Below are 26,949 nucleotides of genomic sequence, written 5' to 3'. Positions count from 1 at the left end.
CCAGTCATCCGTCTCACCCACGATCTGTCTCTATACCTGTAAGATAAACCATTCCACTCATCGCCTGCTCTCCAAAGTATCTTTGTTCATATCACTTACCTACATTCTGTCACCACTCATTGTTGTCAATAAACTCCTGTTAACTTCATTATCCATCTCTTGAGTTTGCTTCCGTAACAATTTTACCATTATTTTTGTCAACATCGGAAACTCCAACAGCCTTCTTTCATTTGATAGATGGCCTATTTTAATTTTTGATAAGCTGCAATGATTTTTCAAGAGGCTATATTTTCCTCATCCCTTTTAAACAAAACTTTATTATATATTATTAAATTGTATACATGATAAAATTACCAAGTGTCATAGGTTTTTTTTTTGTACTTCGTTATACAGACTATTTAGATCAATACTACTTGAACATCACGCAATATTCAGAACCACTGTAGTCACATGGACTCTTACTACCTTTCTAGGCCTTGAAAGTGGTTATGACATTGCAGTCTATAGGGGGGTCAGAATCTCAGAAAGCTCTCGGATTTAATAAAAAAATATCTTAATTTGTGTTCCAAAGATGAACGGTCTTGCGGGTTTGGAACGACATGAGGGTGAGAAATTACTGACAGAAATTTCATTTTTGTGTGAACTATCCCTTTAAGATGTGTAATCAAGAAAAAAAAAATATTAGACAAAATTAAAAAAATAAAGATGAATTATGTTTGGGAGGTAACATCTTATTCTAAACATACATATACCAACAGTAATAAAATAATTGTATATAAAATGTAATAACATGCATATAATATATTTAATACACCTTTGAACATTACAGAGAAACAGTGCCTTAATGGGAGCAACACCACAAACACGGAAGCTGCTAGGCTAATCCTTTCATGGGATACAACATGTATTTGCGTTAAAGCCCTATTTCTTGGCAAAAAGTGTTTCCAAACTAATTTTTGCAATATTTGAAGTACTGATATAGAATTTATACGCTAAAGTTAAACAGAAAAGGATTGTGGACACTTGAGAAATTTTAATAGATAAATGGCACTTCAATCAGCTAGATCGCTAAACATTTTGAAGCACTAAAAAAAAAAATCCTTGGATGGAAACCTGGCTATTGATGTCTATCTGACACGGCGAATGTACATGTTCATAATGGTGTCCATATTGAAACATCACAACAAAAGCCTACAATCTTAATGCAAATACAATGTGAGGTGTGTGTATCCGTGGAAGCTGTTGTCTACACGCTCTAGTTGTCTTCCTCTCCTGTCATTCTCTGGAGAGCAGAACTTGCTAACACACAGCTGGGCCTGCAGTGTGTCCTGCCAGCCCTGTAATTCAGCTCAGGTGAGACTGTGATGGGGTTGGTCGGGTTCGAGCTGCATGCATCTTTATGAGCGCAGTAATGCAATGATAACTGCTCAGTTCCACATTAACATCAGCTGCTTCAGCACTGAGAGTCTGTTGTCTCTGCTAAAGAAAGACGTCTTTCTACCGTCTGTTATATGACCGTCTCTGGCCTCCAGGCTCTACTAACCACATACAGTGCATTAGGTTTCATCTCAGCTCAGTAAAAACAGAGTGAATGACTGAAAACTAGGCTAATGTTCGACCTGAACACACACCGCTGCGCCACAAATTGACAGTTCACATGTGCGTGAGTTTGCGTTCATCTGAGAGCATGTGCACACACGTGCATTTGTGGCTGTTTGATCATCTGTGTTTACCCAGCAGGAGAGGTCAGTACAACAAATGAAACAATGTCAGTTTATAAGCGGATTATGGCTCTCACCAGCCCCCCTGTGCGAGCAGGAGATGGCGCAGTCCGGCAGCTAAATGGCACCCACAATTCACAACAACAAAACCACAATGACAGAAAAGTAACCGTGAATTACGTTGGCCCTGCTGAATTGGAAGATAAATCAGCATAGGCAGCACTTCAGAGTGCCAGAAAATACAACATTAAAAGCTTGATTTTCACCACAGGTGGACTAAGGGAAAGATTATCAGTGAATAACAACTTAAATTCTGGTCTTTTAATGGTACTTTTATGATGCTTATTTGTAATTTTTGGAGCTTGACAGCCACAATGTAAACAAATATTCAGGATAAAATGATAAGGACTGGAAAAGTCATATTGTTCGAGCCCTAATCTGAATATTCACTGCATATGTCCCCTCAATGTCTATGCAAGTTACAGCCCTCAGTATAAATCAACATCTACTTTATATGCAATAGTGCAGCATGAATATTCTGCTAAAAATGTCCACTTGTGTTCCACTGAAGAAAGAAAATCATTAGAATGAAATACCGGTGAACAAATGATGACAGAATTAAAATTTCTCAGTGAACTAACCCTTTAATAAGCACTAGTGTGGATTATTCTTTTTCATTTCATTCAGTGCAGTAATACGGTCACTCAGGGTGACGCCGTCAGCCGTGTGGTATTATCAGTGTCATCTAAAGAAAGGCTCTCGTCTAATTGGATGGAATAGAGGATTCAAACCGACATGATGATGCCGAAATTGGTACGAAGCCAACATTGATTTTCATTTATTGCGCTAATGGCTCATTTTGATTTAGGCCATAACTCTGACTCTCTTGGAGAGATGAGAAGAGATCTCGTTCATTGAGGCCAGACGGGCCAAAAACAGCAGCATTAACATGATGAGAGGGGAGTTGATTGGACTGGCTGGTAATTGCGGCACATTACGGTGTGTGTTTATGAGAAGTGTTGTTGATCTGTGAATAGCAGAGGAGGTTACGGTCATGTCATACACCTTCAAGCTACTCATGATTACTGCCATCATCAATGTCATCATCATCATCATCTTCTATTTAAACAGCTCAATGACACCTCAACACCTTCAGCATTCCAGAAACCATTGGGTGGCAGATGTGACTAGCTAATAACCATTTTCTACGAGACAAACTTCCTCTAGAGGGCGCTAGGCGGGTCAGAAAGCTGAATCATCCATAGGGTTATTTTCATCTCTAGATGTTTAATTTGAAACAGTGGTACAACTAAAAAGCATAATTATTTAAATCTATTAATTAGAATGATTTCGCCCTGAAGAACAAAAAAAAATTTAAATTATATAAAAATCCTCATTCATGTAACCACCAGCGCTGAGAAAAGTAACAGGTGCCATCCCAGGGAGCAACATAGTGTCGGCCCAGATCCGGCCCACATCTGGTACACGTGGATTCCACAAGGCCCAGATGTGTGGGCCGGATCTGGGCCGACAATATCTTGCTGTTTGGGATGTGGCATCACCTTAATTTATTATACCTGAATTGTAGGTGTGGTCACACCATGTCAGAATTACCATAATTACGAGATTCTGACTTGCAAAAGTCGTTCACGTCCTTGTAAAATTCGTAATTACAAATTTTCAAAGAGCTCTGACTTGTACCACCTGACTGTTGCAGATTTATTATGCAGTTGATAGTGTTGCCATAGAAATGTCTAATTCCGAGTTCAAGGACGTGAACCGCTTCAAGCAAAACGTCACTGGTTGTCATCTCGTTTTACGGCAATTACGACATGTCGTGAAGACAGCAAATATGATATCTAATTTGAGACACTGGTACAGCTAAAAAGCATAATTATTCAAATAATTAGAATGATTTATCACTGAAGAACAAATTAAAATTTCCCTATAAAATGATACAAATCCACTTCAAGTAATCACTGTTGGGTCCAGTGTTGAGAAAAGTAGCAGGTACCATGTGACATCACTTGAATTTAAACCTGAACAATGACATTCATTCATCATTCACACGAACTTCTAGGGTCATAGGGCTGGAGCCTATCCCAGTTTCTTAGGCCAGAGGCAGGGAAAAGCCCCCTGGACAGATGGACAGTCCATCACAGCGAATAATGACATAGAGGAACTTTAATAGCCACTGAACTTAAAAAAATAAAATAAAATGTGGCTATAGTGAAAGCAGATCAGCCAGATGCATTGTGGGTAAAAGGAAGAGGCTAAAGCACTTACCTTAGTGTGAAGTTTCGACAGCTGTTTTTCATCCAAGTGGGTCTGTGTGTACACTCGCCTCTTGTAGCGAAACTGCCAAAACAAAACACACAGCATGGATTAGCCTTAAAGCGCTGTTAATATCACAATCTTAGTTCTCTATAACATCGTTCAGTTATAGCCATGTTTGCTGAAACTGTTAAGTGGAAGAAGACAGACTGTGCTTGAGTGTGAACTGCTGTAATCATAACTGTGAGCTGCTTAAACATCTGCACATCAGATTACAGCTGCACTCAGGATCACAGTCCTCTAATAGAAAACCTGCTGTGAATCATCAAACTGCATATTCAGGCAAAACATGAGGAACATGACAGCAGAGTCTTTTAAAACACGCACAGGTGAGAAAATTACAACATAAAAACAGACAAATTACTTTAATGTCTCTGTCTTAAATATTAATGTAAAAAAACGAACAAATTCAAAATGAATCAATTTCCTGTGGGTCAAGAAAGGTTAAAGTTCATGCAATTCTTTTTTTTTTTATTATTATTTTTTTATTATTATTAGTGAATTAAGACTTCAGTCTGTTACTCACACAAAGCTATAGTAAGACTTCAATATACAGTGAAATAGTATTATCGAACACTTGTACTTGTATGGAATTTTTAGGTAAATAAAGGGTTGATGAAGATCAGCCAGTAGAAATTAAATAATTATATAAAATATTTAATAATATTTTACTTACAATATTATAAAGAATTTAGAAATAATACAGGCTCTTTCCATTTGTCCAAATGTCCATTACTAAAAATTCTGACTAAAACTATTGCCCAATATTCAATCATTTAGTGTTATTTATATTTATCAAAAGTGTTTCATTTAGGATAAAACACGGTTATGATCGCTTCACCCAACGGTTCTATGTATCACTACACAACACCCCCTAGCAACCACTCTTAGCAACTTAAACATAATGTTCTCATTGATATTAGCCATTGAAGCTTATAGAGTATTGTGAGAGACTGAGTAAATGAGTGTACCTGCATTTACAGTAGATATAGCATTTTCCTTCAGGTCAGTCCTATATTTGTAATAAAAAATCCGTTTGATGGTCCACAGCGCTATCTTGTCCTTTTAAGAGTTAAGGGGTTTTCCTGTGCCCTTACAGGCAATCCATTTGTCAGTTGCGCCCATAGACATAATAAATACATAGACGCCCTATTGGCTGCTTTGGAACGTTGCTGCGCTACGTCAACGCGTCCGCCATTTTGCGGAGGGCAAGACTGCACTGTAATCAAATGCAAGTAAACGGTGAGCTGCGGTTTTTCTGAATGATTAAAAAAAAAAATACATTTATCAACTGATTTCAGTGGTTTGTACGTGGTGTACAAAAAGTTCCATCTCTAGTTATTTAAAATCTCAAAAGTTAGACTTATAAAAAGTTTTTTGGTTGCGCCCACAGGTCGCATTGGTCTTGCTTTTCCGTGTTCACAAGTTTCAGTCCTTTCAGTATAAAAGTCTTTACTGACTGACTCAATCATAAAGACAGTCGTTGCCGCCATCTAATTGTTTTCTAGATGCATTTACACTGTTTTATCGCTTTTGTTGTTAGGTTCAGTAACTTGCTGTTTTGGGAAATCTGGAGTTCATTTTCTACTCAAAATGTCCCATTCATACTCAAAAACTATCCACTGATTGTTACCGTTATTTGTGTACTGTGGTCTCTGTGTTCAGTTGAGTACTTCCTTTATTGTGTAGATATGTTGTCTTACAAAGTGTAGCTAACAAGAAATCTACAGGGTTTTTTTTTAATTAAATGTTTCCAAGTAAACCATACGCTTTAAAAGCATGTCTTAATCTAGTGCTGCATTGTTTGAGTAAATTTTACAAACAAAGAGTGAGTAAAATGTACTTGAAACAGAGAATTGCAAAGTACGCTTCAAATGAGTAAGTAGAAGTTACTCAACAAACCGTAACTTGCCAAGTTAAGTTTACTTATTATCTTTGTTAATCTTACGTAACTTAGTTAAGTAGATTTTACTCAATTCTATACATGTGAAATGTGCTTTAAAGTATAAAAGCAATAACTTGCAAACGTTAAAATTTTAACTAGACTAGCAGCAGTTATTGTTAAAAGGAATGCACAGGCTTTGGGGATGAAAGGTGAAGTCTGTCATTTTTACACCACAAGGGGCACCAAATAAGCAAAAATCACTAAAATAATGACTGCTTCCATAGCCCTAAACTCACATCATTGATTGAGCCGAAAGTTTTACATGTCGCTAAAGCATATCAGCTAAAGAAATAGAGCAAAAAGTTTAAAGTCCCACTATGCTACTTTTATATTCTTCATGAAGTCAACTTACAAATGTTGTACTTACAATGGTCTCTGATCATTAACTTAGGTAGCCTATTCAATTAAATTAAATTAAATTTTTATTTATATAGCGCCATTTCAACAACCAGAAAGGAGCACAAAGCGCTTTCCATAAAACACACAAAAAAGACAGCAGTACATAAAAGTTGCAAATTAAAACTAATTTAAGCAGTTAAAACAAAATAGCTAACACAACAACTACAGGTTACATGTTGAAAGCCTTCCTGAAAAGAAACGTTTTCAACTGTGATTTAAAAACACTCAACACAGTTATGTTACGAAGGGGAGTAGGGTAAGGCATTCCACAAAGTAGGTCCCTGGATGGCAAAAGATCGACCTCCAAAATTTGAACATCTAAACTTAGGGATAATCAAAGTGGTGTTCTGAGAGGAGCGGAGGGTTCTGGCAAGTTGGTATACAGTGACCAGCTCGGAAAGGTATGCCGGGGCCAGACCATTGATGGCCTTAAAAACAAACATCAAAACCTTATACTCCACCCTAGACCGTACCGGGAGCCAGTGAAGTAAGCAAAGAACGGGGGTGATGTGTGAGCGTTTATGGGTATTGGTAAGTAGACGCGCTGCTGCGTTTTGAACCACCTGAAGACAGTTAAAAAGTGATTGGTTAAGCCCAGTATAGAGGGCATTACAGTAATCCAGCCTTGAGCTGATAAAGGCATGAATGGCTTTTTCTAGATCAGCACGGGACAGGGATGAATTCACCTTACTGAGGAGCCTTAGCTGGAAAAAGCTAGTCTTAACAACTGCACCAATCTGTTTGTCAAAAATCTAGAAATCTAGACGCACCCTAGCGGCAGCAAATTTTAGTTTGCAGCCAGGGTGGTCTAGCAACTCTCCGTTGGCTTGCGAGCTAGAAAAACCAAACTCTGGTCAGGTCAATCACATCGTGTATAGAGTCGGCGGGCGAGCTTAACATAATGACGACAGAGTTGCGACGGTTCACTGCTACTTGAAAACAAAGAATGGCTGCTGCTGCTGGCGAACAGGGGTCTTTCGAATCGGCTTTGGCCGCGACTCTGGAGGACTTGGGGTTAAGCTTTTCTTTGAGAAAAGAACAAAGAACGGCACTTACGTCATTCTTAAAAAAGGAAGATGTGTTCGTAGTTTTGCCGACCAGATAAGGCAAAAGTTTAATCTATTAACTAGCTCCGCTGGTGGGAAATTGCTCTGTTTGGTTGTAGCTATTGCGTGCAGAGGGAATTTGAAAGACAACTGTTTATCCCGCCCCTCGGATTGAACTCTGCCAATGGTGAGTTCCCAGACCCAACATCTTGATGTGGGTCTGGCTTGCCAGGCTATAACTTAGGAGAAAGTATTTTCGAAACCATCAAAAAAAATATACACTTCGCTCTTAAAGGGATACTTCGCTCATTTAATCATGCATGTGTCAATGCAAACATGTGCAACTATTTTGTCTTGGATGGGTGTTGATCACTCTTTTCCATGCAATTGCAATGAATGCATGGAGAGGGAGCTTTCAGAACCTAAAGGTCAAAAAGGCCCCATGACAGTAGACCATATAATGTTGGTATAATGCTTAATGGTATAATGTAATGCTTTATTTCCATGACTTCTGAAGTCATGTGTCAAAATAAAATAATAAATAAATAAAATAAAATAAAAGTTAAGATTAATTGTGTTTTATATTAAAATAAATGGTATTTCAGTCTTTCTACTTCAAAATCTCACATTTAATTCAATGTGTTCACATTTTTTCCGTGAATAAATGTGCCAAGGATAGCTGGGCGAACATCTGGATTTCAGTGAATAACGACTAAAATTTCAATCTGTAGCAGTGGCGGAGGAAGAGGAAGCTCTTTTTTTTTTCTTTTCTTTTTTTTACTCGACTGTCAGGTGCGGGGATGGTGAAAAGAGCGAGGACTCAGATTCAGAGTTGATTTTATTTTATTAATAAAAATAAAAAAATACAAACAAAAACTACGAACCAGCACAGGACAAGGAGAATAAATGGGGAGCAAAACAGGCAGGTAACGAGGGAGGACAGGTGGGGCAAAATAACTAATAATCAGGAAACAAGATGGGAGTCGACACAATCTACAGGAGAGCACATGGCACAAGGAAAACACATGATAAGCCATGTGCTCACACCAAACATGACAAAAACACAAACACATGGCCAGTAAAACAAATTACAAGCAATTGTGCCCACACAAAATGAGACATGAAGAACAATGAGAACACTCATAAGCCACGTGTCCCCACAGAACATGACAACATGAAAGCACACAGCTAGTGTAAAACACAAGCTGTGCTACACAGCAAAAGACAAAACATGACATGAAAGCACGCGGCCGATGTAAACACGAACCGTGCGCTACACAAAACACAACACACTGAACAGAACGTTACGCATGAGAACGACCATAAGCTTATTCTGTGCGCTCACAACAGAAAACAAACACGCGGAGCACGCATGTCCGAATCCCCACACACAAACCGAGAAGGAGATCGAGTCAGCCGACCTGCTATATGCAGGGCTGGACTGGGACAAAAAATCGGCCCGGGCATTTTGGCCCAGACTGGCCCACTATATAACACAACCGAACTTTGCACGCCCTTGAATATGTATACCAACTCCTATTAAAACCACTAATGCCATAAGTGAATAGGAGTGAGTAAGAGTTAACCGATGAAAATAACTACTAAGTTGAACTATACTCCACACAGTGATGAATCCTAAAGAAAGCTATAAGCTGGGATAGCAATACCGGTTTTTCCCACAGGATTTTGGGAAATCTGTGCTGAGTGCACCTTTGTCCCTCTAGGGGGGTTCGGGGGCATGCTCCCCCGTAAGAACATTTTGTGCTTTTTAATGTTAAATTCATCAATCTGGTGCACTTTGAGAATTAAAAATAAAGAGCTCCAACCCATATTCAGTGTGCAAATTGAACAAAGAAAAACTCAAAACTCTTTTAGTTGTGATATAGTGTCTGTCTACATTATACTACTACATAATAATAGTTATAATATTAATCCCATGACAGTAATAGCCATGTGTTGTAAAACAAATGCACTGAAAAATAAAAGCAACTTTCATAAATAGTTTCGTACTAATTTCTATACAGAGATAAGCACATGATCTTTTATTTTGACGGAAACGGCATCGAGCTTTTATTTTGAAGAAAAATATGGTTTACAAACTCATTACTCATTACAATTCTAATCAAATGCGTATTCGTCAAATATGCAGATGTGTAAATAATGCGTAACTGGGTAGTGGGTTCCTACATAGCCTAATGGTGTGTTCACACCGAACGCGAATTTAATTATTTGGGCGAGTAGATTACATACAAAGTCAATGCAAAGACGCGAATAGACGCATCATTCGCGCCGGGCGTTGCGAATGACGCGAATTGTGCGACGCGTTTGCCGCGAATGTCTTCCGCGCAAGTTGAAAAATGTGAACTCGAGCGAATGTTCAAGCGTCTAACTAAACGCGATAGCCGCGCATTTGACGCTCTATTCGCGTTCGGTGTGAACACACCATAAGTGTTGTGACAGTAGCCTAGTTCTGCTTACCACAGTTCTCTGCACTCACTCATCTCTCTCCTTATCCTCCTCACTATCCTCCTCAGACACTTGAAGGGCCTTTGAAGTTTCTTTTTTCACGCTATTTCTCTGCACATTCCTTGCGTTTCTTCTCCATCGCTCTGACTATTTTGACAGATACACACTGACACTGCTCGCTCACTCAGAGCTCAGAGGGGGAGGAGTTTAAAGATGTGATTGGACCAGCCCAGTGTCAATCAAGAAAATAACCAATGGGCTGCTTATTTACGCGTTTCATCATGTGCCGGTCTGTGAGAAAAAGAAAAACCTACGCTGACTTTTTTGTCCAATGCATTACACCGGCACAAAGATCCCAGAGCCGCCAATTAAACAAAACTAAACGCAATGGGCCGCCGATGTACGAGTTTTATGGGCCGTTCAGACAAAAAAAAAAAAAAAAAAAAATTATGTATGAGATGTATCGGCCCACAAAGCACGTCGGCCCACCGGGCAAATGCCCGGTATGCCCGATGGCCAGTCCAGCCCTGGCTATATGTAGCTTATTCTAAACGAACTCGTCTTCGAGATGACCGTGTTCTAACGCATTTTTAGTCAATAAAATGTTAACACAATAGTACACATTTGACCTTTAATTTTTGACATTATAGGGGAAGCTGAGCTTCCCTTGCAGTCTTAAAGAAATCGCCACTGATCTGTAGGTCATACAGATTTGAGGGCAAGTTAAAAAACTATCCCTTTAAATACCAAGATAACTGATAGAAAACAATCCTCTTGAGCTAAGGGGTGAAAGAGAAAAAAAACCCAGCATTTCAACCATGACAACAAAAGCAAAGTTTAAGAAACAGACTGGAAACTCAAAGTAATGTATCGCTGTCAAACTCAAGGCCATTACAAACGCCTCAGGAACAACCAGGTCAAAATGTCATGATAAAACAGAAAACATGTCAAAAGCTAACAAACAACAAGAGTGAATAGTTCTTACACGATCAGAACTCACCACAGGATCCCGCTGCTGCGCTACGCATCTCTCTGGCTGTGGGCAGTAGCAGTACAAGCGAGCCGACACTATAATTCTCAGCACTACCCAAAATTCGTCTGTCCTGCACCTCAGCGCCATCAATTCCAAAGCACGACACCAACTACAACACCATAATGCAAAACATCACTGCAAAACAGCCATGACTTTGAGCTGCAAAAGTTAATGCTGTACACAAATCCATGTGCCCGTGAAGAGGGCAGGGCGAACACCCACAGCTCCAACGCTCTCCTCCATTAAGATCTGACCATACAGACATTCCCCCATCCCCATCCCTCAATCTATGAGTCTCTCTAGCAAACCCACGAGGGCTCTGTTCACAAGGGGTGTTTGGGAGGCCAGCATGTGGCAGATCTATAGACCCGCTGGTGTGTCGATGGACCTTCTGCTGTGTAGTGATGGTGCCTGAACCATATGAAGTGTGCCAACGCTCAGCCAGGAGCAATGACAGCACAATAAACGATTGTGGAGAGCTCACGTGCAGAGGGTTGCATTGGGAAATGATGAAACGCACACATACACACAAACACAACGCCTCCCCTTCTGTTTACACACATGGTATATCACTCATGGTAGACAGTTTTGCTTTTTACCAGACAAAGAGTCTAAAGCTGTGGCCAACAGTATTGTCAGTGACATAAATGTTGTGTTTTGAAAAGTTTGCTACTTGCTTCAGTATTTGTATAATTTTCCACATGTTTCAGTGGTATACTGGAAAACAATGACATGCATTTCATAAATTTTAAAGGCTATTATTGGCAAAAACATTCAATATATGAGAGTCAATATTTACAGTGTTAACCCTTGTTCTTCATAACCTCTGCCATTCGCTCTGGCATGCTGGATATCAGCTATGGGGCAAATCCTGACTGATGGTTAAGGGATTTTGCTTGTCCACTCGTCTTTTGAGGATTGACCACAGGTTCTCTATGGGATTAAGATCCAGGGAGTTGCCTGGCCGTGGATCCAAAATTTCAGGAGCCATTTACACAACACCGGTTTCAACTAAAATCTGAAATCTTAACTTTTTATCCACTTTGGCCATTCATTTACACGACAACGGTGTTTTGGTGGCCGGGGGGTGAAAACTTTTTGAATTTGAAGATCAAGGTATTTGAAGGTAAATTGTATTTAATTTGTCTTCCAGGAAACATGTATGCATGTAACTTCTGTTGCTTCCGAAGGGAAGTACTAAATTATAATTTTTTTATGTTTAAACAAAATAAGAACATTTAGGATATCTTCATCCTGTTCAAAGGTTTTCTTAATGCATCGTGTTTCCTTCTGGAGCACCAGTGAATGTTTGAACCTTTTTAAATAGTTTTTTTTTAAATAGTGTTTGAGTCCCTCAATTGACTTCAGTGTGAAAAGATGGATCTCAAAATCCTACAGTCACTACTGGAAAGGGTTCAAATATGCAAAAGATGAAAAACTGAAGAATTTTCAGGACCTGAAGGATTTTTCTGAAGAACATTGGGCAGTTTAACTGTTCAGGACAAACAAGGGACTCAAGAACAACCATCAAAAAAAAAAAAAAAAAAAAAAAAAAAAAAAAAACACGTTGTGGATCATCCAGGTAACGACACACAGTATTAAGAATCAAGGGTTTGTAAACTTTTGAACACCCCGTTCAAAAGTTTACATACCCTTGATTCTTGATTTCATTTTTATAAATTCAGCTTTTTGTTGTCTTGTGGACTATATGTAATCATCTTTTATGTAAAATATTTTATTCAGGACCATACTAAATACAAAATAACGTGCATTTTGTATGATCCCTCGTATTTTGTTAAAATAATTAACATTTTGCAGATTCTCTAAACTTTTGAGCACGACTGTAATCAAATATTTTCTGATTGGCTGAAATTTGTGTGGACTGGAGATTACTTGAAATTGGAAACTTAATTGATGTTAGTTTGACATAAGTTTACTTAAGTCTCCATTATTTTAAAATTATATTTATATACAGTACATATATAAATTCATATCATACATATATACATATAAATACATACATTTTATATAGTGCATTGCTACAAAGTCACTCAAAAACTCAAAGTCACTTTACAAAATGAAATAGATATAACGGATGGATGGTATTTTAGTTACTATTGCATCACACCTGGTTAGGACATAATGCTGTGCTGCTTGACTGGAGAGGATTTGTAGGTTATGTCAGTAAGTCTATAACACAGTCAAACATATTTAGAGGCTTATATAGATGTGTGTCTTTAACTGATGGCAAACGGGTTGAGACATTAATTCATGCTTGTCATGGTTTATGGCACCTAGGAGACATTTGTAATAAATTTAGTGCAGCAACAAATTCAGAAAGAGCCTAACTGCATAAAGGAAATGATTTCTTTCTGTCATTTATCGGCTCACAGCAGAAATATGGAGAGGCCATTTTTCAGAAGCCAACTCTTGTTTGCTCTCTCGCTCAAATGCAGCCCCACAAAAGTCAAAATTGGAATGATAAATCAGGTGAAATGATAATCGGAGTATTCCTGACCACACAGGCTGACAGAAGAGGATGGAACAATGGAGATATACTCAAGAAGGCAGGGTGAAAAAAAGAGATCTGCTGAACACACTGTAAGCAAGCCAAGCTTTTATTTTACTGGTGCACATAGTGTGCCTCAAGAACAGGGTATGAATTATGGAGGGATTTGGGGGTATGACCATAGGCGTCATTTACGGGGGGGACGGGTGGGACATGTCCCCACCACTTTTTGCCAGGGTCGATATTGTCCCCACCACTTTTGAAACATCTCGCGTCACGGATGTACCAATACAAATAAAAAATCTCTAGTTAACTAGCAGCATTCGTTTAATTCATTTGTTAAATAAGAGGCGATCTAGCGCTGAAATGTGTTGTCTTCACTCGGACGCGCGCTTCAATCCGTTGCAGAGATTCTATTCGTTCCAGAGAAATCACAATTCAAAATGCACACAAACGTGTCCCTGCTTCTGAGGGTTCTAATCCGCACTCGTATAGTTTTTTTTCCCCCTCATCAAAACCGATAATGTTTATCAGTGATAAAGTATATCAAGATTCTTGATATACAATTATCGGTTTTGATGTGGGGAAAAAAACTATACGAGTGCGGATTAGAACCCTCAACCTCCGACACGCTTGGCAAAAATTCTGCCACTGGACCATTACAGTACATACGCATCGCAGGCGGATCTATATATATATATTCACGTAAAAATTCACGATACTAACAACATTATATTAGATCTTAATATAATATTAAATTTAAACCCAAAGTACCATCACATTTTTGGTCGGACATCATCACATCTTTGTATACATTTTTATTTATTTAAATCAGTAAGCTACAGGACATCGGCGTCTTTCAAACCATGACCTGCGCGAAAGAGAAAAAAGAATGAACGCGTCATTGTACCCAGCACTTTTGAAAATGCCCTTCCGAATGCGTCTCTGTCCCCCCCACATTTCAAACCAAACTGACGCCCATGGGTATGACCCTCTACGTAGGGCTTAAACTACTTAGTATTCTCAAATATATCAATACGAATCGAATATACATATCCAACACTGACTGAAACATTTTGCCAACTAGGTAACAATTAGGGCTGGGAATCGCTGGGTACTTCACGATACGATACGATATGCGATACATTGTTCACGATACCGATAATATCACGATATGGCGATACTGCGATAATCGACATATTATCAGTAATAACTCACAATATATCATGTTTTTAAGAAATACAATTTTTTTTTTAATTAGGAAAATTAATCTCCATTTATTTTTTGGGATGAAACACAATAACAAAAACAACTTGTGTCTTATCAGTTGCAACAAAACAGTCACAGACACTATTTTAGTGTAACATTGCTGCAATCAGTAGTAATAAAAATGTTTACGCCGGGGTGTGTCGGCTTCGAGCCAGCACCAACCACGGCTTTCTCACAGAGCTCCGGGTGATGCCGCGTGAGGTGTCTGTACATGTGGTCGTGTTTCCCGTTTTGCGGACTTTTGCAAAGCCAGACATCCCAAGTCTCCCGGAAGTTCCGGGAGTCTCCCGCATAATGATAGCGTCTCCCTGATGCCCGCAAATTAGTTCAAATCTCCCAGAATCTAGAGCGCGCATGCGAGACAGAACAGCCTACTGCGCGCATAACATACATAGCACGGCAGAGAGGGAGAGAGCGAGAGACTTTGCGTGTGTGCCTCATGAAAGCTAGTCAAATCCAGTCAACGGGGATAATGAATAGAGCGTTTTATAACGGCTTTTAAGATCGATACTTGGCAAGAGCGCATCGAGAATCGATCGCGGGAGTAAATATCGTGAGATATCGCCATATCGATATTTTGGCGCACCCCTAGTTACAATAGTTAATGCAATGAGCAAAATATTTGCTACAGTATTCAATAATATAAGTTAACATGAGTAAATAAATATAAATCCGTTCCTTAGCTTATATTTAGCCTGACTACGTCAGACTTCGTACTTCCGCTCAATTTCATTTCGCTTCTGTTCTCAGTCTGAGACAGCGGCCTATCTATCCGTTTTCTTCCGGCCTGAAAACAGCCGGGCCAATCAACGAACAGAGGGCGGGCTGAAAGCCGTGACGTAGTCGCTAAGCGCCGAGTTTAAGGTTAGGTCAGGGAAGTCGAAAACGACCGCGGATATGGAGACTCGGAGGCAATTCGCTCTGCTGTGGAGAATATTCCCGGCATTAGCAAACTGAAGCCCGAACAAGAAGAGTGTGTATTAAACATTTTGAATGGAGGTGATGTTGTGGCCCTACTCCCTTTGGGAAAAGTTTAATTTATCAACTATTACCGATCGTCAGCGAGAAACTGGGGAGCCTTTTGACAGGTCAGTGTCTCCTTTCTTTTCCAGGTCTTAAATATTGCCATGACATGCTGTAATCTTGCAATTAAGTTCCAGCATTTCCGACAGACTCGAGATGAACAAAGAGCTGTGTTTAACAGAACTAATCCTAACTTTGACAGTTGGCTGCAAATATTTTTTTGTTTCTCTCTACTGTCAAATATCAGTTTAGAGGCCCTGATTGTACCGTGGATGCGTAGATTAACTTCGCATAATCTGCAAAAGTCGTTTACAGCCATGTTCACTCCGGTATTTCGCTCGCATCATCAAGTGTTTACAGCAGGTTTACAGTGGAAGTTCGATCATAGATTTGAGTTCGATGCATGATGTCTGTGGTTCGATGCGGCTGTGTTGGCACATAACATACGTCATAAATAAACGTATCTGATTGGCTTACGGGTAACCAATGGTTTTAAACTTCAGACAAGCGCCCCCTAGCGAGAGAGAAAACACTTCTCTATTATGCCATTCCAGACTCTGTCTACGAAGCAAAGTGAAGTAGCAGAGTCTGGTATTACCAGGCTAGCTCATATTAGGTCAGGTCCATTAAATAATATTTACAGATACTTTTGACTTTAATAGTGTTTTATTAAATGTTGGAATTAACATGAACTAAGATCAATAAATGCTTTACACGTATTTTTCATTGTCAGTTCGTGTTAACTAACGTAATTAACTAATGTTAACAAATGGAACCTTACTGTAAACTCTTACCAATTTCTAATTTCGCCTGATAACTGATATGGGACCAACATAGATTTAATCTACCCGTCTGTCAAACACTGTATCCCAATCAATACAGCTCTCGTACTTAATCCTGTGAATGTGTGTATGTTTTTGTGCATAACACTAAGCCAAAAGTGTAAAACACAGCCATAGGTTCTGTATCAAATACTAGTGTCACATTCCCTCAGCCAATCACAGGAAAAGACCATTAAGAGGATGAAATGAGAGAGAAAAGTAAAAGAGAGCAGTGCCAAAACTAGTAGAAAGAGAACAATGAATGAGCTGAGCAGAAAATGGATGTGCAGTGGAATAGTTTACAACATGACCACGACAGACTGTGGTCTGCTCCATGAGTAAGGTCAGAGAGAAGCCCTCACCTCAAGGTACGGGACAGGAGGGATGGCAGGAAGTGGGTATTCTTTCAGTGTGCGCTGCTCATCCAGGAACTTTCCAGCTTTGCCGTTGTACGCAGGCTGGAAGAGTCCGTAATTTAACACATCTTTCAGGCTCTGGTTGAGTGTGCAGAGGATTTGTTGTTTAGACAACCAGATAGGTGACTCCAGGTTAAATTTCATGCATTTCTGTGGAGAAAACGCAAAGACAGACGTAAAAAGTCATAAAAAAATCCATTATGCAATCCATTATCCTTTGTTTAAAAGCATGGGGTTTGTAAGATGTTAAGTTTTTGAAAAAAAAAAAGGCTCACCAAAGCTGCATTTATTTAATCAAAAATACAGTAAAAGCAGCAATATTGTGAAATATTAAAATAATTGATTGGTATTGTAATATATTTTCAAATGTATTTTATTCTTGTGATGTCAAAGCTTAATTTTTTGTAGATATTACTCTAGTCTTCAGTGTCACATGATCCTTCAGAAGTCATTCGAATATGCTTATTTGGAGCTCGAGAAACATTTCTATTTATCATTATCAATTTTGAAAACAGCTGCTTATTTTTTTTTGTTTAAACAATGATGATTTTTTTTTTAATTCTGAGATAAATAGTAATTTTAAAAAGAACAGCATTATTTGAAATTTCTCTTGACTTATTGCTTTGTTCTTTTTTATATAGTAAATACAGTAACTATTAGTAGCTTTTATTTTTGTGGAAACTAAGTTTTCCATGGTAACTTTTTGACACCTTGTTGATTTATTTTTAAATATGATTTATATTGGATGAATATTTGTTGAAAATGAATATAATAACTTATCTGTATAAATATTTTTTTTTGTGATGATATCAATGTCTTTGGAGGTACTTCTGCATGTGGCACTATCAACATTTTCTCATCTCTCCAGAAATCTTTCTTAATAGTCTCTTCCTTTCTTTGTCCTCTCCTAAGATTACTGTGTTGTTACTTTGTGGAGCTTTTCCCCCAAAATCAACAACGAAGATTTACACCGTGTCCTAACCATGCGATTTAGCAATTCGCCTGTCCACACCAGATGCGACCCGACGAGATGTGTCAAATCAATAAAAACCCAAAGCCAATCATAACAGCGTGTGGGCGGGCCCTCGCGGCAAGTGCACAGCACCAGAGAGTAACCTTGAAGGTACTTGCGAGAAAATGGATAAATACAATTCACAAATATTACACCATTTAAACATTAAAAGTACACACTGAGGTACATACTTCCATCTGTTTAATCTGCCCCTTTTGTCTCAAAATGTATTGTGCCCCTCTCTGATAATAGTAAATAATAATAATAATTATTATCATTATTATAAATATATTGCCACTAACAATTATAATACGAAAATACCGGACGCTCAATTAAAGTGAAAGTACACTTTTGATGGACAAAATAAATATGATTTCACACAAAAGTGCCCAAATCGGCTAAAATCGGTATCGGCAGGTCAAACTTTGAAAAATCGGAATCGGCCTAGAAAATTGTAATCGGTGCATCTCTAGGTAAAAATTTCTACAAAAAAAAAATTGGGCCATGGTCATTCCTAATAACACACGGTCACTGCCCTTTCCACAACGCTGTAATTACTAGAGGCAGAGAGTCAGAGACCAGCAGACCACAGAGAGAGAAAGCAGGAGCGAGAGAGGCTTTCAGCTCTTTTGTTCACTTCTCCTCTCAGCAAATACAACATCAAATGCAGCTTTGAACTCTTGTCTACTGCGTTTATTTTACCAGAGAGCCCAACATTAAGGAGACAAAGATGGGGAGGAGAGAGGACATCAGTCTGAAACACACACACACACACGCACGCACGCACGTACGCACACACACACACACACACACACACACACACACACACACACACACACACACACACACACACACACACACACACACACACACACACACACACACACACACACACACACACACACACACACACACACACACACACATACATAAAAAGAAAAGGGTCTCAGAAACTTGTAATTGTCTGCAGAATTCCCCCAAAGTTAAGCCAGCGTTTCATTCTGTTTTCCCGGGGATAACAACAGCCTCCACCGCGGTTGTTCCTCTTGATTTTCAATCTTAAATTTCATCACTCTTTTCTGTGTTTATCTTCGCTCACGCTGACAGGAAAATAGAGCACATTCAGCTCTATTTAAACTCAGAACAAGAGGTAAACCAGGCCGCTGCCAGACGACAACCCTCTATTCAACATGCAAATGGAACTGACGCTTCAATACAATAAAACAATAATCTCACATCACACTTATATACTTCTTTCTGACAAGAACCTATAGACACCACAAACAAAATTAAAAAAATTATCAATAAAAGCAGAGCCGAGAATCAATTTCGATTTAGGTTGGGCCAAGTGTATTTGTGTATTTTCACAAATTAAGAAAACTAAGTGTGTGTGTGTGTGTTTGTGAAATTGCTTGCGAATGTATTCAAACCCCTACTTTTTTTCACATTTTACGTTGCTGCCTTATGTTACTTCATATTTAACACGTTACAGAGTAAAATTCTAGCTTCCGGCCAAACGGCCATATGCAGTCTACTTGCCCCTAAAGCGCAACTTACGCAACATGTGACGTCAGAAGTAGCGTAGTGCGTCATGGCGTAGCGTAAATAAATATCAGCAGTACGTCGCATTACTTGCATAAGTTGCGCTTTACACTTAAGTGGAATCCGTATGTTCGTTTGGCCGGAAGCTAGTTATTTTACTTTATAAAGTTTTAAATATTAATATTTTTCTTACACAAACTCATCGTTTCAGAAGGCATTATTAACCCCCCGGAGCCACGTGAAGTTCGTTTATGACGGATGGATGCACTTTTTTGAGCTTCAATCTGTTGGTTTCAATTAACTGCCATTATAAAGCTTGGAAGAGCCAGGATATTTTTTAATATAACTCTGATTGTATTCGTCTGAAAGAAGAAAGTCATATACACCTAGGATGGCTAGAGGGTGAGTAAATCATGGGCTAGTTTTCATTTGAAAGTGAACTACTCCTTTAACATCGGAGAAGCTTTCCAGCGCTGGAGAGACTTTAAAGGGCCCCTATCCACCTTATTCCTACGCCCCATGACGCTTTGCGCGAATTATGGGTGTAACTTCCGTTAAGCTGTAACGTTAAACAATCAGTGAAAGGTTTGCTCTATGAACGCAATACGTTAAAAAAGTGTCACAATGAGATGACATTAATCGACTCACCCTTCAACCATCGAACATTAAAATGAAATTTAAAAGTTTAAAAGAATCAACAAGGTACTTTCAACAGACCAAAAATAGCCTCAAAAGCGTGAGTCTTTGGTTAAATATCACTGTAGTAGGCAAATATATATCATATCTGTATTGTATAACAAGCCTTAATCAAAAATGTTCATTAACTTCAGCATTACGTGACACTATATCAAAGTGATTTCCATCATTTTGACAGATTATAAATTGCATTTACCTGTGAAAACAAACCTGGAAAGAGACGTGAGGATTTGAGGAGAATAACGAGAGATTCTTCGTGCATTCCAGTGAATTATTAATGGAATATCGTAAATTAAATGCGGGAGAACAGACCACAAATGTGCCGTATATGTTGTCCTTTTTCATACTTTTACAGCGGATTGCAAAAGAAAAAAGAAAAATCATCATGAGGAAAAGAAAGCAGTTACTGAAAAGAGCTCTTACCATAGATATTCTTGTTATAACAATGTCACGTTAAAATACCAAGTATAACGTCATTCTCATGATGTCTGAAAATAAATCATGAAGGAAAATTGACAGCTCATCCAGTCAAACTGACGGATCAGCTTTATTTGTAGGGCAACCTTATGATTTGAAATGATTCGTTTCAGCCTTTTTTAATGGAAGTTCCCCAAACCGGAAGTGCCACCCATTATTCAAAACGCAGTAAGGTCGTCAGGAATAAGGTGGATTATGGATTTTTGAAAATGACCTTTTATGTAGTGTGTAACATAGCTCTAAGTGAATGAAAACATCCTGCAAAGTTTTAAATCTGAAAGTGCACCGTATATAAAGTTATTGTCTTTCAAAAGTAAGAATTGACTCTGAGTCAATCAAATTAATCGTTTTTCAAAGGAGTCATAAGCCGTTTCGTCGTAATGTCAAGACAAAACATTAGTATATTGCCCGCCCACGTATTGCACGCGCGCAGACACAAGGGAAAACTTGAACCTCAAACACTTCAGCTGATTCCTGTGGACACAGGACAGCATCATGTCAAGAAGATCTTAAGTCCAAAAAAGGCGCATCCATCCAGGGGGTTAATAAACATGACCACGTTTATTAGCGAAGCGACATTTTTTAAAGAAAAATATCCATATTTAGAACTTTATGAACTATAATCACTGGCTTCCGGTAATAGGCGTACGCGAGTCTAGTTCCGGCAAAAGAGCGAACTCTGACCCGACATATGATGTATTGATGAATGCGGAAGCGCAAAAGATAGAGCAAAACAAAACAACGGTGATGAATAAGAAGTCTAAAACAGGAATTTATAAAGAGAAATGTAAGAGGAGCTTGAGTTTGTTGCCAAGGCCTATTTGTCTGAACCTCGAGAGGCGTCTACTCTCACCTAAACTTACAAGACTCCTACACCCTACGTCATGCGTCGGGTCATAATTATCTGAACTGTGAATCTTCTTCTTATGAATTAGTATTGATATTAAATATATGTTCTTGTCTACTTTGACATCACACCCCAGAATAGTCACTAGTGGAGGGCTTGGAACTGTATCATAGTTCATTTTTAATTAGATGTGACTGATTTTATTGATATGTTTTAGCATTGACTGAACATTTGAGGTTACTGCAATGCGTTCTGGGAATGTCTCTGTAGAACTTCCTGAATTCTGATCAAATAAGTTATCTCGAAGGAAGGATCAATTTGCTGCCTATACTGTTTGGAACACCTTTTGAATCAGAAAATGCTGCCTAGTTAGGGGGTTCCCTAGATTTTAGAACAAAACTAGAGCTTTATGCATTTCAAACACGCATTGCTTTACAAATAACCAAACAAGTCTTTCTATTTGTCTCACTGTCCATAATTTAGCCAGAAATTATAAATTCAACATAAATTCATATGTACTGTAATCAAAATGAACACGTCCCCAAATACTCCCCACCCATATCGGCAGTGCTTTTCCCACAATGCAGCAGTGCTGATGTGATTCCCTGAACTCATGGACTAATGCTGATAGCATTAGCCTGAGGAAATTCATAACAGACCTCCATTGACATCAGTTTAGGAAAGAGAGATTGCAAACAATGCATTGATTGAGCTGGATGCATATAGCCGCGGACAATGACTCGGTTTGGCCAGAAAACACAGTGGATTTGCTCAATAGGGCTTTGGTAAGCAGGCTGGTTTTCAGCAGGCCTCCAGAGGAACGTGGAGTAGAGATATAAACCACATCTGGAGAATGAGACAGGCACAGTCCATCACTGTCACACGCATGCAGGTGCACACAAACACATCACGTTATGCACACATGCACATAAAATGCCAAAACACTGTCTATGTATGCATTTACTCTTTCCAGGACTAATTCAAATATATATATATATATATATATATATATATATATATAAGCATACATATATAACTGGGTTACAGCTATTAATGAGAACATGCAGTACAACTGATTAGTATGTCTGATGTAGGCATCAGTGCATTAAGAATATCTTTATAGTAATAATAATAATTATTATTATATGTACAGGCTTAAAATAAAAAGTTGTCACAGTCTCTGCCCATAAATAATGATCTAGAATTTCTCAGTAAACAGTACGACCATATACTGCAAAATCTGATCATCACAGTTACTAGTATTTCAAAACACCCACTGTAGTTTGGTGATTAATTTAAGTGATTAACTATGGGTAATTAATCCTCTCCAGAGCCCTTTGAGAAGATCGGCTCAAGATGGACTCCGTGCAACAACTAAAAGCTCCATATTCTCACTTATATAATGTCAAATAGAGTTTAAGTCTCAAACATCAGCTTGCATACAATGCTTCTCTTCATTTGTGAGTATTAATGCTCCTTGAATTGTAAGCACTCGAGCTGATATTTTCAAATTTGACATTCATATTTACAGAGCTGCCAACTCTCACGCATGCATTTGATTGGTTTCACACGCTCACACGCCACCCCCCCGATTTCTCACGCTGAAGTGTCAACCTGGGGTGCGTTTCCCAAAAGCATCGTTGGCCAACTATGATCGCAATTTCCATTGAACTCTATTGGTAACAACGGAACTTGCGACCATAGTTGGCTTTGGGAAACGCACCCCTGGTCGGTCAAATGCCTGGAAGATGAGTTTATCTATATCTAGCTGTTGAGCCACTCGTGATCGACTATTTATGCCGCAAATTAGTTCAAATCCCCCCCCCCCCCCCCCCCAGTTGGAGAATGTCATCCCCCCCCCCACCCCCACCCCACCCCTCACTCAAAGCTAAATACAGACCTGCTTTAATACATTTTAGCAAAGACACCAGAGGGTAAGTAACCAATAAAATCAAGTAACTTTCTCCCAAATACTGTTGGTACAATATCTGTGCTTGTATATTGCTCCTATGTGTACAGGCTGATATACATTTATAGACCAGGTTGTTTTGGTTCGCAAGGCGTGCGATGTTCCCCCAGTATCTGCACTGAAACCGTTTCACCATTTGTATCACTCCGCTTGCAACATTTCTCACAGACTGTGTCATGGCGGACGAGCAAACCCACCATCATTTTTACAAATACTACTGATGTTGTGTCATGGAATGTACAGTAGTTTTAAAGTGCCCCTATTATGCTATTTTAAAGTTTCCTAATGTTGTTTTGGAGTCTCCTACAACATGTTTACATGCATCAAAGGTCAAAAACTGTTTCATTTCCTCATAATATACATTTGCACATCACCACATTTCCAATGATTCTCAAACGACTCGTCAGATGAATCAATCTCTTTAAATCCCTCCTTTCCGCGAGCTACTCTGCTCTGATTGGCCAGACAGCTCAGTCTGTTGTGATTGGTTTACCGCGTACAGCGCGTCGAAAACAAAAACACCCATTGCCATAACAACATCAGCTCTGCTTGTCCTGAGGCTTCCTACACCGTAAACTAAATACAGTAACGAACAATGACGTCGATTGTACCGTATCAATGCGAGCGCGAGTCCGAAGATGAAACATTGGAAGAACAAGTTATTAAGTTATCAAGAACTATTCATTAAACCCGAACCTCCATCGCAAGGACAACTCGAGCATGACGTTTCTCAGAGATACTCTACTTAGTTTGAGGTACATTAGGAGATGTTGCAACTGTAAGTCCTCACCATCAGCATTAACAAGTGCATGTCCATCAAAAAAACGATGATTTTACTTGTACTTATTTATTTACCGAGTATTTTTCTAATATATTGCGGTGAACACGTGGAAACTATCAATAACAGTGCATGTATGCAATGTATACATTAGCAGAGCTCTAGCGTGAATGACTTTGTAACATAAACCTTGGTAAAACAAATCTTGCTCAATGCTTAATCTTTCCTCAAAGTAGTGAGAACGACAGACAATCTGCATTAAAGGGATAGTTCGGCCAAAAATGATATTTAACACATGCATTACTCACCCTCAAGCCGTTCGAGATGCATATGCCAATCTTGTTTCAGACGAACACTTTTTCAGTTATTTTAGAAAATGTCTTAGACCCTTCAGTGGATATAATGTGAAGCAATGGGGTCCACCTCCTTCAAGTCCCAAAATGTGCATACATCCTTCACAAAAGTAATCCATCCGGCTCCAGGGGGATAAACGAAGGCCTTCTGAGGGTAATCCGTGAGGTTTTGTAGTAAAAATATACATATTTAAAACTTTATAAATGAAAATATCTGACTTCCGGCAACGATCGACGCGCGTTCACGGGTGATGGAAGTCGGCGTACGAGGTAGGACGTAGCGTAGGAACAGTCGTGACGTAGACGTTGTTTTGCTCTGCTCTCTGGCTGCGCAGGCGCGTTCGTTCTACGTCACGACGGTTCCTACGCTACGTCATACCTCGTACGCCGACTTCCATCACCCGTGAACGCGCGTCGATCGTTGCCGGAAGTCAGATATTTTCATTTATAAAGTTTTAAATATGTATATTTTTACTACAAAACCGCACGGATTACCCTCAGAAGGCCGTCGTTTATCCCCCTGGAGCCGGATGGATTACTTTTGTGAAGGATGTATGCACATTTTGGGACTTGAAGGAGGTGGACCCCATTGCTTCACATTATATCCACTGAAGGGTCTAAGACATTTTCTAAAATAACTGAAAATGTGTTCGTCTGAAACAAGATTGACATATGCATCTCGAACGGCTTGAGGGTGAGTAATGCATGTGTTAAATATAATTTTTGGCCGAACTATCCCTTTAATAGACAGTTTTAGGTAATAGTGGCCCACAGCTGCTTAGCAGAAGTATTCCAGTAAGACAGTGATAACATGAGTTAGCCAGTTAGCAGGATACATACACAATATCAAACACCATCTTTCAAGAGCAAGCGGTTTGCGAATCCTGTATTTAACTCAAAGATTTGAGAAGCAGTCGTCAGTAAAATAAAGAGAACACTGCAAAAGTTTAGGATTATACTGCTGTGATATCGTGGTAAAGATGAATTTTAACCACTGATTCTTCACATGCTCGTCCTTGGGCAGTGGCTTTAGCCTACCTTCACATTGTAGAGCACAGGGTCTTCTCGACATGATTAGTGCTGCCGCGATTAGTCGACTTAGTCGACATAATCGACCATGCAAATTAGTCGACGCCAATTGTTTTAGTCGACGTGTCGTTTTACTATTGACCGCATATTTATTTTTGGTCTCCCGTCTCAAACGGCTCACTGTAATTCACCTCAACACACCAGTCTGTGCGCTGTGCGCGCCCTGCTGGTTAATCTGCCATCCTCTTCCTTCCCCCTCCCCCGCCTTTACTGCTTTGATATGAAAAATTGCGGAGGCAGGTGATGGTGCTTTCACACTGGGCTCGTTTGCTGCGGTCCGAGCCCGAGCGCGATTGTTCCCCGCGCCCCCGCAGCGTTGGTCTGGTTTCACACTCAACTTAATTCTACCGAACCCTGGTGTGTTTGCGTGCATCTTACGCCATCGCAAACGTGCGCGGCGCATGATAGAAAACAGAACGTGGGTCAATATATATACGTATATTTTTTTTATTTATTAATTCTGTGCTATTATGCGCAGCTGAGTGAACAACACAGGTACGTGTGTCGCATAAGGTGGCCTTCTGCTGCTTGCAAACAGACTCTTTTGAGGAGACTCTTTTCCAAATTTGGAAAACGTGCTAAGCGCGAATACACTGCAGACTCGCTCTCCCTCATATCCAAGGTAAATCATCAACACTATCATTTATTTAACTAAATACATAATCAGCTAAAACGCGCACCCGAGTCCGTGTTGCTTTCACATTCACGCGAACTACGGCACGGGCCCGGCATGCACGAAAGTGTAAACGCAAGCTGCGTGCCTGCCTGCTTTCAGCACGATTCATTATAAGGCAGAGCTAAGCGTAGTAGGCTTGTCCAGACTCTTTCAATTCAATTCCAATTTATTTGTATAGCGCTTTTCACAATACATATTGTTTCAAAGCAGCTTTACCTAAAATGCATGCATTGCATCTACTTTAGCCTACAATTCAGAGTGATGTTATCAGTTATGCATTTCAGAAATGTACATATAAAAATGTACAGTAAGCTAATGTATTAATTTAAGGCAGAACAAAGAGCTAATTTAAGTAATGAATACATACATGTTTGTTATTAGAGGATTAGATTAGGACTCTGACTAATATGGTATAGCCTAATGGAAATGCAGATACTTATGCTTAGATTGTTAATACATAATGTTTTTCAACAGGTGACATTTTATATTTTGGCCCTTCAGTTGAGTTCAAAATAAAATGGACACAAC

The 26,949-nt window shown here is 39.2% G+C and overlaps 1 protein-coding gene across 1 annotated transcript in view; it reads right to left on the bottom strand.

The window, feature by feature from the left end:
* Positions 1-1,653: 1,653 nt before the first annotated feature.
* Positions 1,654-26,949, bottom strand: part of LOC130085412 (SH3 and multiple ankyrin repeat domains protein 2-like) — an 87,525-nt gene continuing 62,229 nt past the window's right edge. Inside the window, exons 2-5 of the mRNA XM_056251159.1 lie at positions 16,929-17,132; positions 4,008-4,079; positions 1,799-1,838; positions 1,654-1,679 (exon numbers count right to left, since the gene is read on the bottom strand). Coding sequence (XP_056107134.1) covers positions 1,654-1,679; positions 1,799-1,838; positions 4,008-4,079; positions 16,929-17,132 — 342 coding nt within the window. The remainder of the gene's footprint in view (positions 1,680-1,798; positions 1,839-4,007; positions 4,080-16,928; positions 17,133-26,949) is intronic.

The sequence above is a fragment of the Rhinichthys klamathensis genome, unplaced genomic scaffold (assembly GCF_029890125.1).
Source record: "Rhinichthys klamathensis goyatoka isolate OS25496 unplaced genomic scaffold, OSU_Roscu_1.1 h1tg000078l_1, whole genome shotgun sequence".
Taxonomy (NCBI): Eukaryota; Metazoa; Chordata; class Actinopteri; order Cypriniformes; family Leuciscidae; genus Rhinichthys; species Rhinichthys klamathensis.
Note: the sequence above shows the minus strand (reverse complement) of the source record. Positions and strands in the feature narration are given on the sequence as shown.